The sequence below is a fragment of the Mesoplodon bidens genome (genome assembly GCF_964165515.1).
Source record: "Mesoplodon bidens genome assembly, chromosome: 2".
Taxonomy (NCBI): domain Eukaryota; kingdom Metazoa; phylum Chordata; class Mammalia; order Artiodactyla; family Ziphiidae; genus Mesoplodon; species Mesoplodon bidens.
In genome coordinates, this window is record NC_138177.1 from 110506812 (window position 1) to 110523941 (window position 17130).

The following is a 17130-nucleotide window of genomic DNA, read 5'->3' on the forward strand; positions in this document are numbered from 1 at the left end:
AAATGAAAGAGATAATATTTCTTTCAACCTTAAGATTTCATTTACAGAATACAAAATGTGCTTTTTTATTTCAGGGTGAACATCTTACTTTTCAGACTTCATAAAATTTTATTTTGAGTTCTTAACAAAAAGAAAAATATTTTAAAAACCTCTTTGACTTTATAAAATTTAGTACTTTTGAGCACAAAAATGAAAGTAGTGGTATGTTATTAGAAACTTAGAAGTACTGTTTTCCTAAAATAGTTTGTTGTTGTTGAATTGGCATGATACGATAATATAATATCTAATCAGGAGGTTAGAAAAACATTTTCAGAGAAATTGTGATTTGTTAGTGATTACAAATATCATTAGTAACCTTAGTACTGCTGAATATGTCTACTTGAGCTAGAGATGATCCCAAATTAGACTTCTCAGAAATAAATATAAATATTTATTGGTGCTTATGATAGTTGCCAAAACTTAAAAAAAGTAATACAAGTATATAGTTTAAAAAGTCAAGTTGTGCTACAAAATATATAACAGAAAATAATATCCCTTGACCTTACCTAGTCTTGCAATCCTTTACCCAAATTTTCTTTTGGTTTTACTCTCCATAGTTCTTAATAATATGCTTATATATTGTATTGACTTCCTAATTTTGATGAAGAGGGTTTAACATTTTTACACCATTCTATGCCCTCTCTTCACCCTCTTCTTCTATCCTCTCTGTATAGTTTTCCTCCTTTTTTTTGGTTGTTGTTTGTTTTGTTTTCTATGGTACTGTGACTAATTCTTCTCAGATACTCCAAAAGAATTTTAAAACTTTTTAAAAAAATACACCAAACGGGGCTTCCCTGGTGGCGCAGTGGTTGAGAGTCTGCCTGCCGATGCAGGGGACACGGGTTTGTGCCCTGGTCCGGGAGGATCCCACATGCCGTGGAATGGCTGGGCCCGTCAGCCATGGCCGCTGAGCCCGGGCGTCCGGAGCCTGTGCTCCGCAATGGGAGAGGCCACAACAGTAAGAGGCCTGTGTACCGCAAAAAAAAAAAAAAAAAAAAAAAAAAAAAAAACACCAAATACTCTAACCATTTGAGTTTTTTTTTCTTGGAGATATTTCTTCTGGAAGCTAAGATTCTGTTCTACCATGGATTGGTAGCTGTCTAAGCTTCTTGTAAAGGTGATGTCTCTCATCTGTGTTAGATCCAGTATCTTGGAACTCATATTTTCCTTTTGCATTGTCCATTTCCTAATTTGAGTGGAGTGTATCATCCAGTAGCATCCTGAGAATGTGTACTTAGGTGGTATACTTCTTGCAGCATTGCATTTCTGAGAATGTGTTTATTTCACCCATATGCTTGAGAGTAGTTTGGGTGGGTATAGAATTTTTTGTAAATAGTTGTCTCTCAGAATTTTGAAGACTTCCATCTATTGTCTTCTGGCTTGCACTTAAAGAATCTGATGTTATACTAATTCTTGATTCTTTATGTATGACCTTTTAATTTTCCACTTTAAACCTTAAGATCAGCTGTTTATCCTTGATATTTTGAAATTTTGTAAGAACGTGTTTTTTCAAGTTATTCTGATGGGTAGTTATTAGGCCTCTTCAATGGGGAAATATCTTTCATTTTTCTGGGAATTTTCCTGTGTTTTTTCTCTCTGACATATTTATTTCTTCTTTCTGTAAGTTCTGTTGGTCAGATATTGGATCTGGATTGGACTCTGTATTTTCTTATTTTTAGCTCCGATTTGCCATCTTTGTTTTCTTTACATTTTACATCAGATTTTCATGAGTCACTATTCCCAAATATTTAAATTATTTACTTGCAGTGCATTTAAATTTTTAAGAGATTTCTCACTCAGATTGTGTCTTAAAAAATAACATTTTGTTCTTGTTTCTTTGATGTAATATCTACTCAGTTTTCCAAAGATAAAAATAATTTTTTTGAACTTTTATTCTGTTCCCTGTATTGTCTTTGTTTCCCACAAATTTTGGTTTGCTTTGGTCTATCTTTTATGTTGCAAAAAATTCTTCATAAGTCTATATTACCTGTGTTATCATTTAAAAGCAAGGCAATAAAAATATGCTTGGAAACTCTTTTTGCATGGGTGGCCTTGTTAACTGGTATATTCTACATAGAGCGTGATAAATGAGGAGCATTGCTGACCATCTCGTTGTTGGACCGCAAATGTCTAAGGCTGTCCAGTTTCTTTAGAGTAGAATCCTTCAATTTCTTACTTGTAGAATATAATCCTGGTTGCCACTGTTATTGGAGTTAAATGATATAAAGAGGTTCTTGGAGCGGGGGAGTTGCTGTCCCACCATTTAGTATGTAGATTTTTACTGAATTCCCTTGTTCTCATTATGGCGCTTCTTTTCCCTCTTCTGCTAGGATTGATTCAGTGTTTCTACATAAGAAAGCTCTAATCTTCAGTTTTGCTCTCAAAGCTTCTTATACAGATTTTCAGACCCTCCCCTCTCTCCCATATGATGCCTCATGCTTCTCTCCTGAATTCAGTGATTTGGAGCCTTCAGTTGTTGAGCCTTTTCAGGACTTTGAAGTGTGAGCTGGCCTGCCCGTCATTAGCACTTCCTTCTGAAAGCCCTTAGTGTTTGTCAGCTCTGCTAATTCCTTCATGTGTTTTTCATCTTTCAAAAATTCGTTGATATTTCTTATCTGTTGTTGTCTCTTCTACCCTTTCACTTTGCCTAAGTAGTTTTAAACCACATTTCCTTATTCTCATTTTAGTGAGACTTTAAGACTATGCAGAGATAAACATCTGTTATTTGCCATGTTTTCAGTTCTTCCTTTAACTTTTAGCACAGCTAAGAAAACCATTAAAATATCCTGTTCATAAATATAAATCTTTGTTTTATAACCGAGGTTTAGGTATAACCAAATGAATAGATGATTCTATTATAAGAAAAAATTATTTAAAGCTGAGTTTTCCAAGGATTTGACAGAAAGTTCCCTTTTCTTATATGATACAGTCTCCTTATAACTCTGTTGGTGGGCTGGCTGCCAGTGAGGTAGGAGTAGTTGCAACACCTCTATGTGATACCTTACACCATATGAGATGTAAGCTAATTGTCAACATACACAGCACTCCTCAGGTTCATGATCCCTAGGTGTGCAAACCACAGCTGTAGAAATTTCTCTGTGTAAAATGTGTGTCTCCAAGAAGAGTATTTTCTGTGGAAATTAACCCAAAAATGTGTTTGTTGTAAGAAGCAGCTCATTCTAGTTGCAGTAACTCCAAGCATTTTCTGCCAAAACCCGTCATGGACACTTAACCAAAAATTTTACACATAAGTTAAAGCTTCATTTCTCATTTTATAAATAAGTTGCTTTTATTTCTTTATCCAAAATAGATGTACTTACATTAAGAATACTGTTTTTTTGTTTGTTTTTGCGGTACGCGGGCCTCTCACTGTTGTGGCCTCTCCCATTGAGGAGCACAGGCCCCGGACGCACAGGCTCAGCGGCCATGGCTCACGGGCCCAGCCGCTCCGTGGCATGTGGGATCTTCCCGGACCGGGGCACCAACCCGTGTCCCCTGCATCGGCAGGCGGACTCTCAACCACTGCGCCACCAGGGAAGCCCAAGAATACTTTAAAGTCACAATTTCTTCTTCTAACATACCCAGTGACCGTGGTGCACAGGTGTTCTGGAGCCAGAATCCTGGGTTTATGCCCAGGTTCCAGTGCCTACCAGTTATGTGACCTTGAGCAAGTTCCTTACATACTTTGAGCCTCAATTTCAGAAACTTAAAAGTGAGGATAATAATTCTTACCACATAGGTTGTTGTGGGTGAAATGAGAACACATGTAAAGTACTTAGTGCATGGCTATTACATACATGATGAGCTATATGATAAAGTTTAGTAGAAAAAAATACTCTGGATCCTTTCCTTTTTCTATATACTGATGATATTGAAAAAATAAAGTAAAATATTTGGTTTTAAACAACTTTCTTTAGTTCTTAACTCAGTGAGCTGGAATTCAAGAAGCCTATATTTGAGTCTTAATTCTGGCACAGACGATTTGGCTGAGGCTATATAAAATAATGGAAAGTGGATATTGGGCACTTACCTAGTTATTTAGTCAATTTGGGTAAATTGACAAGGAAAAGAAAAGTATATTGAGACCTGTATGGTCTTCCTCATGTACAAGTCTGATTTTATTTAAACAATCATTTTATTTTTTTTCATTCCTACAAACTAGAAAGAATACAGCTTTGGTGACTTAACTGACCCAGATACATGAAAATTTTAAACAGTAAGAATTTGTTAAAATTAAGTGCTTTTTATATTAATTTAGTTAATAATGCACTAATACTGTAATTTATTACACTCTTAACTGATATTACTCTATTTTTATCTAAAAATTGATAACTTAAAAAATTTTTAAGCTACTAATTTCTAAGAAATGTAAGAATCCTTACATTTTGAAAGGTAAGCATAATACTACCCTTGTTCCTCCAGTTTGTGATAGAATATTGTTGAATGTTGACAGGTAAAATGGTTCTTTGGCTCTCTGTACTTGTAAAAACAAGTAACCATTGGCTCTCCCATGTCTGTTTCTTTAGGCATATACTCTACTCCACCACAGAGTCAATTATATAGCCACTGGAGTGAGTCAAATGCTTGGGTATGAGTCATAGTTTTAGCACCTACGGAGATGCAATTTCTACTTTTTGTCTCCCTTTCTACCCCCACTTCCTGTCTCTCTTTTCACTTCCCTCTTGTCTTCCCTCTGCCTGTCTCTCCTTTTTCCTAGTTAGTAATAATATCAATACTGCTTATTATATAGGTTTCAAATGAAAGGCAAGTCAGGTTGGTGTCTGTGCCTATATCTGAGCATTAGACTTGCAGGCTTAGAAGAATGATATTTTTTTTTTTTGGTAGATAGCTTTTGCTTTTATTTGAATGATATTATACTTATCATATTGCTTTTCACCTAACAATATAATTTGGAGATCAGTGTATTGCTTTTCACCTAACAGTATAATTTGGAGATCAGTATAAGATAGGTGCTTGAGGGTGAGCAACTGAAATTGATTCTGGTTTATTAAAAAGCAAAAAGGTTTTTCTTGAAAGCTATTCTGTGGTTCACAGAATTACCAGGAAGTCTAGAGAATCAGGTCACTTAAGAACAGAAACCAGGGAAATTACGGACCAAGACAAAAGGTAGAGCTACTCCCCAGGAGGAGTATGGGCCACTGTGGCCACCACTGGATGGTGGACACATTCTCCTCCGTCTGTTTCTTTGTATCACTTGTTTCAAATCCAAAGCCCAAAATGGAGATGTCTGTCCATATCGCCAGCTGCTAAGGTGTGGCAAAGGTGTGTAAATGGCCTTTTCATGGTATATAAAGAGATGTGACAGCCAGTGTCTGTCTCCTAGAAGTTCCTTTTCCTGCTTCCATCCTGTCTGTTAGAGGTTGTCCTCACATGCTTGGTGATCCCTGGCTTGCTGTTAATATTGAAGAGTGGGGCACCAAAGGGATGACTGAAAACTGTGTGTGTGTGTGAGTGAGGCTGGTGAAATAATTGGTTTCATTGAGGGATCTCTGTACTTCACCTTCTCTAGGTCTTTCCTCTTGGGAAGTGTTGTTTTTTGGCAGAAGAATCTACCAGGTTTCTACCTGGGCATGCATGAGTCTGGTTTCCAGAACTCTGGGACTTGGCTGGGAGGTTTCTGCAGAACAAAGTTTAATAATGGTCATCCTTGCCTCTGGCTGTACTGGAACTATTTGTTTCCATTTTAAGATGTTTCTAGAAGACTGATTTTTATTAGCATACTGAGAAAGGGTCTATTTGTCATTAGTATGTAACAAAACAACAAACCAAAAATTGAACTGAAGGCTTAAAGAGGAGGTAACACTTGAACTGAGTCTTGTAAGATGCGTAAACTTGGCACGGAGGGACATACTTACCAGGACTCTGAAAGAATGAGTTTTTGTAAGCTTTGATATGGCAAGAAATTCAAGGAAAATTTAAGTATCAAGAATAGGAAATACCATGGAGTGAGAAGATAAATCATTGAGAAGAAACATGTAAACCAGTGTAAATTAGGGGACAGTCCCAAAGACCACACTTACTTCTGACACCAACTGCAAGTTTGAGGGTCCCCAAGACCAATTTCAGGCTCAATGTTCTAGAAGAACTCACAGAACTCATGAAATCTGTTATACTCTGTTATGGTAGATTACAGCAAAAGGATACAGACTAAAATCAGTCTAGGGAGGAGACTCAGGGAGAAGGGTCTAGGAAAGTCCTTATGTGGAGTGTCCAGTTGTCCTTTCCCAGTGGAATCATGGTCAGTGCCAACCTTCCCAGCAATAATATGTGATAATATGCACAGGATATTGCCAAGCAGTGAAGTTTATTAGGAAGGTATGGAATGTGAGACTAGAAATATAGACAGGAGGTTATATCATTAAGGGCCTGAGGGCAGAAATAAGATGATTGAGTTTAGTACTAAAAGCTATAAGAAATACTGATGTGGTGTTATAGGAAGGAGTGTCATGAACTAATATTCATTTTGTTCTGTGCTTTAGGAAGCTTTCTCTAGCAGCAGTGTGGTGATGGATGGGACAAGGATGTCTCATAAGAGACAGAGAAATCTATTAGGAGGCTAATATTGAAATCTGACTAAACAGAGCCTAACTAAGGCTTGTGTTGGACTTGGTGACTGAATAGATATGGAGAATGGGTGGGAAGGGAAGTATCAAAGATAATTACCAGGTTTCTGGGTTAGATGACTAGATCGATTAATTCATTCAAGCAGTACTGTGGACCTACTTTGTTTTTAGTCATTGTCCTAGTTGTTGGAATATTACTGTAAAACAAGATGAAGGTCTACTCTGAAGGACTTACATTTCAACTAGACAGCCAAGTAATAAAGTTTATATATACATACATTTTTCCCCTAAATTTTCAGTGTTATGAAGAAATTATAAAGCTCAGTAAGACATTAGAGTTAGAGAGTTATTGGGGCAAGGAGGATAACTATTTTATAGTTTAGGTAATGTGGCCAGGGAGAGCCTCTCTGAGGAGGTCACATTTGAGCCTAGATCAGAATGAACTAAGGCTTTAGAGCATTCTAAGCCAAGAGAAAGATAAGTTCAAATGCTGTGAGTTAAAAATGAGTTTAGTGGTTTCAAGGAATAAGAAAAGACCAGTTTGGATGGAGCAGAGGTGGGAAGAAATGAAAGGAGAGATGAGATAGGTAAGAAGGGAGCTGGTGACATAGGTTTCATGCACCCCGTAAAACTCTGGATTGCACTTTTAGTGTAATGGGAAGCCATTGAAGAATTTTGTTCAGGAGAATGCCATGATATAATTTACACTATAAAAATATTACTCAGACTCCTGGTGTGGTAGTGGGGATCTTCACTGAGAAACACACTAAAGGAAGAGGAACGAATCTGGGGAAAAATGTATTGAGTTAGAAGTGCTCGTGGGATAACTAACCTCTACTGGATAAATTCAGTGGGCAATTGGTTATTCAAACCCAGCAGAGAGGTTTGTGAGTCAGCATATGTGGTTACTGAAACCATGGTTTGGATGAAGTCATTAGGCTTGATGTTTACAGTTAAAAGAGCAAGGCGTTGTCTTGGCAACACCATGATGTATTCTGTTTAAGAAGCAAATAGGTGGAGATACAGTCAGTTCTGTCATCAGGCTACATATGCATTCCGAAAAGTTGCCATGCTAATAGACTGGCTCTAGAGAACTGCCTACATTCAAATTCTGCCTCTGAACTTCCTAGTTGGGTGACCTTGGGAAAATCATTGAAATTCTCTGTGACTTGTTTTTGTAACTGTCAGATGGATTAACAATAGCACATACTTCATTATGTTATGAGAATTATGTGGCTTAATACAGTAAAATTCTTAGCATAGTTCTTGGTACATAGAAACAGTTTAATAAATGCTATTATTCTTATTCTTTAAACAATGTAAGCCATCTAATAAAGTGCCTGGTTGATAATGAGTATTCTTTAAATACTAATTTCCTAAGGGACACAAACTAGATTGATTTCCTGGTTAGAGCCACTCATGAAACAAGTAACTTACTATAGACAACTAAGATTTTTCTTGCTATGTTCATCAGTACCAGATATCTAAATTTAAATTTGCAATTTGGTGGTATCCAGGGCTAGGCTTAAATTAATGTAAAAAATCTGTATTCTGATAGAAGCCTTTTTCTTTTTTCTCCTGTTCTCTCCACCCCTCTTGTCTGTGCGTTTTTATCCTTAACAGTTCTCTACAGGCATACCTCATTTTATTGCACTTGACTTTATTGCATTTCTCAGATATTGCATATTTTACAAATTGAAGGTTTGTGGCAACCCTGTTTCAGTCAAGTCTACTGGTGCTATTTTTCCAACAGCATTTGCTCACTTCATGTCTCTGTGTCACATTTTGGTAATTCTCACAATATTTAAAACTTTTTCATTCTATGTATTATGGCCTGCGATCAGTGTTTTTTTTTTTTTTTTTTGCGCGATACGCGGGCCTCTCACTGCTGTGGCCTCTCCCATTGCGGAGCACAGGCTCCAGACGCGCTGGCTCAGTGGCCATGGCTCACGGGCCCAGCCGCTCCACGGCATGTGGGATCTTCCCAGACTGGGACACTAACCTGTGTCCCCTGCATTGGCAGGCGGACTCTCAACCACCGTGCCACCAGGGAAGCCCGCGATCAGTGTTTTTGATACTGTTTTGCAAAATGATTACAACTCGCTGACGGCTCAGATGATGGTTAGCATTTTTTAGCAATAAAGTAGTTTTTAATTAAAGTATGTACATTGTTTTTTAGACATAATGCTATTGCAGACTTAATAGATGACAGTATAGTATAAACATAAATTATTATGCACTGGGAAACAAACAATTTGTGTAACTCACTTTATTCTGATATTGACTTTACTGTGGTGGTCTGGAATAGAACCTGCAGTATCTCTGAGGTATGCCTGTGTTCTCTTCAGTCAACATCTACTCAAAGGCTTTGCTAAACATATTCACAGTGAGACGTGAAAGGGTAAAACTAGAGTAACAATTAAATTTCACATCAGATACGAACTCTGGTGGCTACCTAGAGAATATTTTCCACTGTGAGATTTCTGTTGGGAGAAATAACCCTGCCATGATCAATTAGGCTTGCCAAGGGAAATGAGGTGGTATGGAGAATACAGTGGCTGTGAGACAATGTGGCAGGTAGACTTTGAATATGGTAGACTTTGAAGTCAGTCTGATTGTGCTGAAATCCATTTCTACCGTTCATCAGCTGTGTGTCCTTGACCAAGTTACTTAATCTCTCTGGACCTCAGATTCTTCATCTGTGGAATGAGTATAGACTTTCAGTATAAACTTGAAACGATGAGATACTTTCTTTCCATTTCTTTCTGGATATCATGCTAATGATACAAGGTGAATGAAATAATAAATGAACCTGAAAACTGCATTTTTACCAAAACTAGGGGACTGGTATAATCTGCAGACTCCCAAAATCTGCTGGGAAAAGCAGATGCCCTATGGAGTAAAATCAATAGTAAGATTTCAGAAAGCACCAGCAAAAGCCAACTTCCTGAAGGTGAGGAGCACACCTTGAAGTACTTAACCTTTAGCCTTTGTACAAAACAAGTGTCACAGGATCTGGGGAGGACTGAAGCTGCCCAGAAGGAAGTATAAGAAAGAATCACAGATAATAGCTAAATGGCTCAGTGGGGACAGAGTTCAGAAAATGTAAAAATCTGCTTCCTAAAGTGAAGGATTCATTCTGAAGTATATGCCAGTGTAAAGGAATACAGGGGAAGGAGAGAGGAGTTGTGAGTGTGGCTGGCTGTGGAAGTCCTCCTGGACTGGGTTTGGTTCAGAGAAGAAGGTAGGGCTGTATCAAGGAGCCATTTGAGAAGGAAACTCCGGTAATGCTGAAATGGAACCTTTGGGTTTTGAGATTTGGCAGGCATGGCCCTCCATCTTCTCTCCCAGCATCCTTCTGTAAATTGCTGGACTATGAAACCATAAGTAACTAACATAGAAAGACACACCAAGGTAAAATGTAGGGGAAAAACAGCAAAAATGAGAATGCATACATAAAAAAAAAATCACCTCTGTGAAGGAAGATCATAAAGCAGAAATATAAGAACTCAGGAAAAGAAAGAGATGGTAAGATATTAAAAGGAAATGAACTGTGAGCTTGTAAAACTCAAAAGAAGTGGTAGGGAAAAAAACCCTTTTACAAATGAAAATGAAATTGGAACATGAAGAGAAGACATAGGAAACACAAAGATATGAGAATCAAACAAATGGAATTGAAGATAAGGAACATTTACAGAGAAATGATATAGAGGACAGCAGTGGAGATTCAACATACTTATAATAGGAATTTTTGAAGGAGAAAATAGAAACTATAAAATAAATATTCAAGGGTGTAATTCATGAAGTTAAAAAAATCCCAAAAAACAAAAAAAATAAATGAGACTTGAATTTATACAACAAATGGGCATATTGTGTGCCTGGAAACATTTATCCAGAATGGTCAATATGAATCCATATCATAATAAAAAATCGCTGTACTTCGAAGATAAAGAACAGATCTTTTGGGTATGCTGTTAAAAAATCGAGTCACTTAGAAGGAGAAAAAAATTGTCTGACTTCAGATTTTTCTGTCCTAACATTCAACACCTAAAGACAGTGGAACCATAACCGCAAGATATCCAAGGAAAGAAAATACCAACAAAGAATGTTATATTCGGTGAAAATTAAGGTACAAAGCTACTAACAATTAAGTCAGGAAAAGTTCTCATGAACCCTTCTTGAATGAAGCTAATAGAACAAACTTCAGCAAAAAGTAAATGAGAAAACAGCTACAAAAGACTGGCTCTATTTAACAAAAGAAAATATGGGAATGAAACAAAATCTAAATACCATATTAACTAACAATGTAGGAATGGTACAACCACTAAAAAAATGGGTGGAAAGGGGAAAAAAAACCCAGGAAGTAGATTAAGTTTGCTGATTGGCTCATCAGAAGCTGGGAATTAAAAATTATCCAAAGCTTATAAATCAAATAAAAAATACTATAAGGATAGTATTTAATAATGAAAAGGTAAATATAAAGAAAAATAATCCTAATATTATTTGATTAATATAATATGACTAATATTAGGTGGTAAAGGGGGAAAAAGGAGAAAAAAGAAAAGGAAACATCGTTCACTGAAAAATATATGTCTAAAGAGGACTAGGGACATTGTATACATTTATAATTTTAAAGGTCAACTTTAGATAAAAATACAAACCTTTCTAATTTCAAAAGAACTACATACAAAAGCAAAGTAAACAAAGCACAAAAACAAAGCAAAGGAAACAAAGCACATAGTGACTTTAAAAATTAAAATGGGAAAACAAAATATGACATTAAACAAACCATCACATCAATAATTGTAAATAGATTTAATTTTATATTCAAAAAAATTTCAGATTAGATCACAAAACAAATCAAACTCCTTCCTCTTTACCTAAAGCAGTGTTTCAATGTAGGTGAAAATAAAAGCATGGGCAAAGGTATATCAGACCAATGCAAACAAAAAGTGGGGCAAGGGGTCTTAATCCCAGATAAGGTGCAGTACCCAATATATGAATTTTATGACTATCTCTGCATAGAAATCATAACATTAATATTCATAAAGTTAAGACCACATGAGATAAAAGGCCAAAAAGACATAATAGTGATTGAGACTTTCTTTACCTCTTAGTCCATGAAAGATTAATTGTATAAAAATAAGGGTATAGAGGATATAAAATAAACGAGCTTCAGCCAACTGGTATTAAATTCTATACCCTGAGACACCTTTGTAAGTGCTTATCAAACTCTATTGAAAATTGACCATTTATTAGGCTGTTTCAAAAACAAAGTGCAAATTAGTCTTCTGACTACAATTCTGTTAAGTTAGATTTTACTAACAAAATTAGAAAACAAAAACCCTTCTAACTGGAAGATTTTGCATTTCCTCTTAAATCATTTGGTTCAATGGAAAAATACAAGTAAATACAAGTAAAAATTCCATAGTTTCTAGAAAACTACAAAAATGAAAATATCACACAAAATGAAAATATCACATATCAAAATCTGTGGGATATAGCAAAAGCAGTATTGAGGAAATTTATTGCTTAAGTGCTATAAATAACTAAGTGCTCATTGCTAGAAACTAGAAAAAGGATCCAATAAACCAAATGAAAATAGGAAAAGATAATAAAGATAAATGCAGAAATTAATGATACAGAAAGCAGACAAAAATAGTAGAAGGGATAAACAAATCCAAAGGCTATACTTTTGAAATAAGCAATAGTTACACTAAAGAACAAATAGAGGACTTCCCTGGTGAAGCAGTGGTTAAGAATCCTCCTGCCAATGCAGGGGACATGGGTTTGATCCCTGGTTCAGGTAGATCCCACATGCCACAGGGCAGCTAAGCCTGTGAGCCACGACTACGGAACCTGCGCTCTAGAACCTGCGAGCCACAAATACTGAGCCTGTGTGCCACAACTACTAAAGCCCGCACGCCTAGGGCCTGTGCTCCGCAGCAAGAGAAGCAACTGCTATGAGAAGCCTGTGCACCGCAAGGAAGAGTAGCCCCCACTCGCCGCAGCTAGAGAGAGCCTGCATGCAGCAATGAAGATGCAAGGCAGCCAAAAATAAATTAATTAATTAATTAAAAGAAAGAGTTCTAGAGCCAGAGTGGGTTTGAATGCCACTCTGCCACTTATTTAAAAAAAAAAAAAAAGAATAGAGCAAAATATTCAAAATTGGAAAATTATATAGAGAACCACAGAAATAGGGAAACAAAAATAATTGTAAGGGAATATTACATGAAGATCTCTGAGTAATACATTTGAAAGCCTAGAAGGAAGTTATTTCATATAAAAATATAAATTTAAAAAATAGATTCAAAATGTAGTTGAAAATCAGAATAAATCAATGTAGAATAAATTAGGAAGGGGAATGAAGAGCTATCAATGAAAAAGCCAACATAAGTTTGGTTTACAACTGAATTTTATCTAACTTCTGAGAAAAATAATTTTAAAGGTATTTAAACTGTTCTGGGCCATAAAAAATAATGAAGTTCAACATTATAGTCAGATAAAGATAAGGAAAATAAGGGGAAAACCACAGGCCAGTCTTAATTCATAATTATCTTTGCAGAGAGTCTACATAGGATATTCTTGAAGAATCCAGTAAGGTATTAAAAGAATAAAATATAACTGTCAAGTAGATTTTATTTTAGAAATGCAAGGAAGGTTCAGTCAAGAAGTTTTTTATGTAGTTAATGTTTTAAAACATTTGATTTTTTTAAAATCCTAGCTATTTGTCATTAAAATTCAGAAATAGGATTGAAGGAAATATGTATACATATATATTAGAATTAAAGGAAACATATATATGTACATGTATATATATATAAATATCAAAAATGTATGTATACTAAAGTTTTAAAATAATACTCTTTCTAATAGAATTTCATTCTAATAGAATCAGAAATTTGAGACAGTACATAGTATGGGTTAAATACAAAGACTGGTTTTCTTTGGGCAAGTAGCAGCCCTAGATATCATACCACATAATTTTGACTCTTCCTTTATGTAAGAATAGCTGATCTGGCATCATAGATGCCAGATCATATTTCCTCTACTTTATTATTATATATATTTTAAGCATTGTGATTTTCACATTAGCAGTGTTTCTTCCATAGTTTATTTCTTGGATTGAGAATATCCTTACAAGCAATAGCATTGGTCAAGAGTACCCAAAGTCACAGTTTAAGCATGTTATGTTCCAGAAGTGTACATTTTCATTGAAGATTAGGAATGATTTAGCTGGTAATTCATGTTTTATGTTAAAACAAACAGCCATATTATGGAGTAAAATTAAAGTTTTTTAAAAATTATAATTTTAAAACATGAGAAGTCAAAGATTTTTTTTGTGTGTTTTTATGGGGCCTCTTTAAAGTATTTCCCCAAATTCCTGGAGATGCAAATAATTTATAACTGCTGTTAGGAATATTTTGGTGGACATTTGCCACTATATTTGCAATTTCTAATAAAAGTGAGTTATCAAATATCTACTAATTTCCTATAAAAGTAAAGTTAAGATGATGTGTAATCTTGCTGGCTAATCTTCAGAAATCTTTGTTTTTCCTCACTTATCATAGTGATGAATGAATAGTTCTTTAACATTTCTTGTTGGAAATGATTATGTACATACAATGATACAAATGGGAGATTTATAACCCAAAGAATAATAAAGATCACATGGCTGACTAAGCTGTTCTGTATCCTTGAGAAGTTTATTATTTTACAAGTCCTAGAGTTATAGAACTCTAGAAGTAAATGTCACATTTGATTAGATTCTGGTGGGGCAGATTCATTCATTCAGAAATTATAGAACTATTTGAAGGCAGGTATAGTAGATATCCAATAAGGAAGCAGACATAGAATCTGAATTCAAGAGTTTATAATTGGGTAAGAGAGATAAGCAGTATACTATCAATAACATTACAATGAAAACCAGAAAAATCATAATTATAATGTATATAAAACCTATATTTTATAACATATTGAGAAACTCTGCAAACTGTTTGGATTAACAATTACTCTGGAGGACTGAGAAAAAAATGGAAGAGAGAGAAATTTGGAAGGGAGAGAAAAAAATACAATGATCAGCAACAGTAAGAATTTAAGTTCTCTTGTCTAGGAGTTTTCAGGGTGACTGGGTACTTTATGTATAGCACACACTTAAGGTATTAGGCATAGGGAGAGCTCTTATGTGACCTGTAAATTCTCGGAAGGTAAAATGGAAAATAGCCTGAAAAATTATAGTTTAAACGGTTGTGTGAACTTAATTTATAAAATGGTTTCCAAATTAAAAATTTCTTTTTGTAAGTATGTCCCTAGTTTCTCTTTAACACAGAAGTCATAAAATTTTAAGTTCTAAATTAAAGATATAAATGACTATCTGGGAATCTTTGAACAGGTAATTCATTGGAGTAAAAAGTTTCCTAATTGGGAAGAGTAAGAGAACATTTATTAAATTTTGGGTTTAGGGATATTGGGGTGTATGTATGTGTGTGTTTCAGATTATGAGTGTAACATTTTATTTTCCCTTTCCATACCTCTCATTACCTAGAAATTAGTTAATGATAGAGCATGTTTATTTTAGGGATTACTGTTGATACCTACAAGGAAGATTGTAGGTATACTCAAACATTTATATGAACACATGAATGCATAAGAGTAAGATTCTTTCTTTCTCTTTCTCTCTCTCTTTTTAATTTCCAGGCATAGATATTCTTCATCAACTAGGCCTTGGAGGCAAAGATGTAAGACATTCATCATCAGTGACTGCTGTACCATCATCATCTACACCATTACCTCAGGGGGTCCATTTAAGAGAATCGGGTGTCCTTTTAACAAATGATTCTTACATTGAGTCACCTCTCGTGAAAATTTTACCAGTCAACTTAGAACAGCCATTTACAATATTAATTGGTTTACAGTCACATAGAGTAAACAATGCATTTCTCTTCAGCATTAGAAGTAAAAATAGACTGCAATTAGGAGTACAGTTATTACCTAAAAAATTAGTGGTATACCTTGGAGGAAAGCAGTCTGTATTTTTCAACTACAGTGTACACGATGAGCAATGGCACACATTTGCCATTGCTGTTAGCTATCAAGTTGTCGCAATGTTTGCTGAATGTGGAAGGAAATATTTTAGCAGAGAGACTCTTTCAGAAGTTCAGACCTTTGATTCTAACAGTGTGTTTACCTTGGGAAGTATGAATAATAATTCTGTCCATTTTGAAGGAATAGTATGTCAGTTGGATATTATTCCTTCTGCAGAAGCATCTGCAAACTATTGCAGATATGTGAAACAGCAGTGTCTCCCTGAGACAAGCCTTCTTCATACAACTATTGTACCAGCTAAGATACCAGAAAACTCTCTCTTGCCCAAAAGATTTGGTGAAAAAGTACTGTCGGAGGACACAATTACCAAAGGCAGAAGCATTCTAGATTCCAGAAATGATTCTACGGCAGAGCATAAAGAACAAGAACACCAGATATCAAGATCTCAGTTAACTTCTCTTCAGTCAGGGAATGTCTCTGCTGTGGATCTTGTGAACCATGTGATTCAGGCCAAAGAAATGATCACTGAGCAACTTACTCAGGCAAATCTAAGCCTGCCAATGACACATCATAGCCTCGATGAGCCAAGGAAAAATAGCAAGGAGAAATTTAGTTCTCTTCTAAACGTGTTGGACAATACCACACAACATGATGATAAAGTAACTGGCCTGTCACCATTTAAGAAGATATCATCTATTCTTCCACATATAAAACAAGATACAATTAAGAATCTCAAGAAAGCTATCCCAGAAAATCTACACACTAATGAACTTATGGAACTGCAACAGATTTTAAACACAACCTTATACAGAGTGACAGATGAGCCATCTGTGGATAATCACCTTGATCTAAGGAAGGAAGGTGAATTTGATCCTGATGCTACTTATCCCTTCGAAAATAGCTATGAAACTGAGCTTTATGATTATTATTATTATGAGGATCTTAATACAATGCTCGAAATGGAGAATCTAAGAGGGCCTAAAGGGGACACTGGACCTCCCGTAAGTTACTGTTTTTAAAATGTGTCTTAATGCACTAATTTACCAAACATTTTGAAAGGAATTCTCTAGGCTGAAAAGTACATAACAGATCTGTCTTAGAGATGTACCCTGGCTTACAATGAGTACATTATGCTTGCTATAATATATACAACCAGAATGCGACCCTGGGTCAAATATTGTACCTTTTTTTTTTTTTTTTGGTTTTTATTGGAAGGCTGAAAAGTTTACTTAATTCTGGTAAAGTGGTGAGTAAGCTATATGTTTTTCTTGTTCAGGTGAAATTCAATCAGGAATTCAACTGCTAAATAATAGATCAGCATTCCTTTTTTATGAAAAAAACCCATAGGCTTAAGGCATAGTCATGTTAAGAGAAGGATATAAAAGTTATAGTAGACTAAATAAAAATATTTTAAATACCTTATTAAATATACTTTCAACAAAATCATATCAAAAATGAATTA

At 35.3% G+C, this 17130-nt stretch overlaps 1 protein-coding gene across 1 annotated transcript in view; it reads left to right on the top strand.

The window, feature by feature from the left end:
• Positions 1–17130, top strand: part of COL24A1 (collagen type XXIV alpha 1 chain) — a 400363-nt gene that overhangs the window by 11891 nt on the left and 371342 nt on the right. Inside the window, exon 3 of the mRNA XM_081222837.1 lies at positions 15321–16669. Coding sequence (XP_081078963.1) covers positions 15321–16669 — 1349 coding nt within the window. The remainder of the gene's footprint in view (positions 1–15320; positions 16670–17130) is intronic.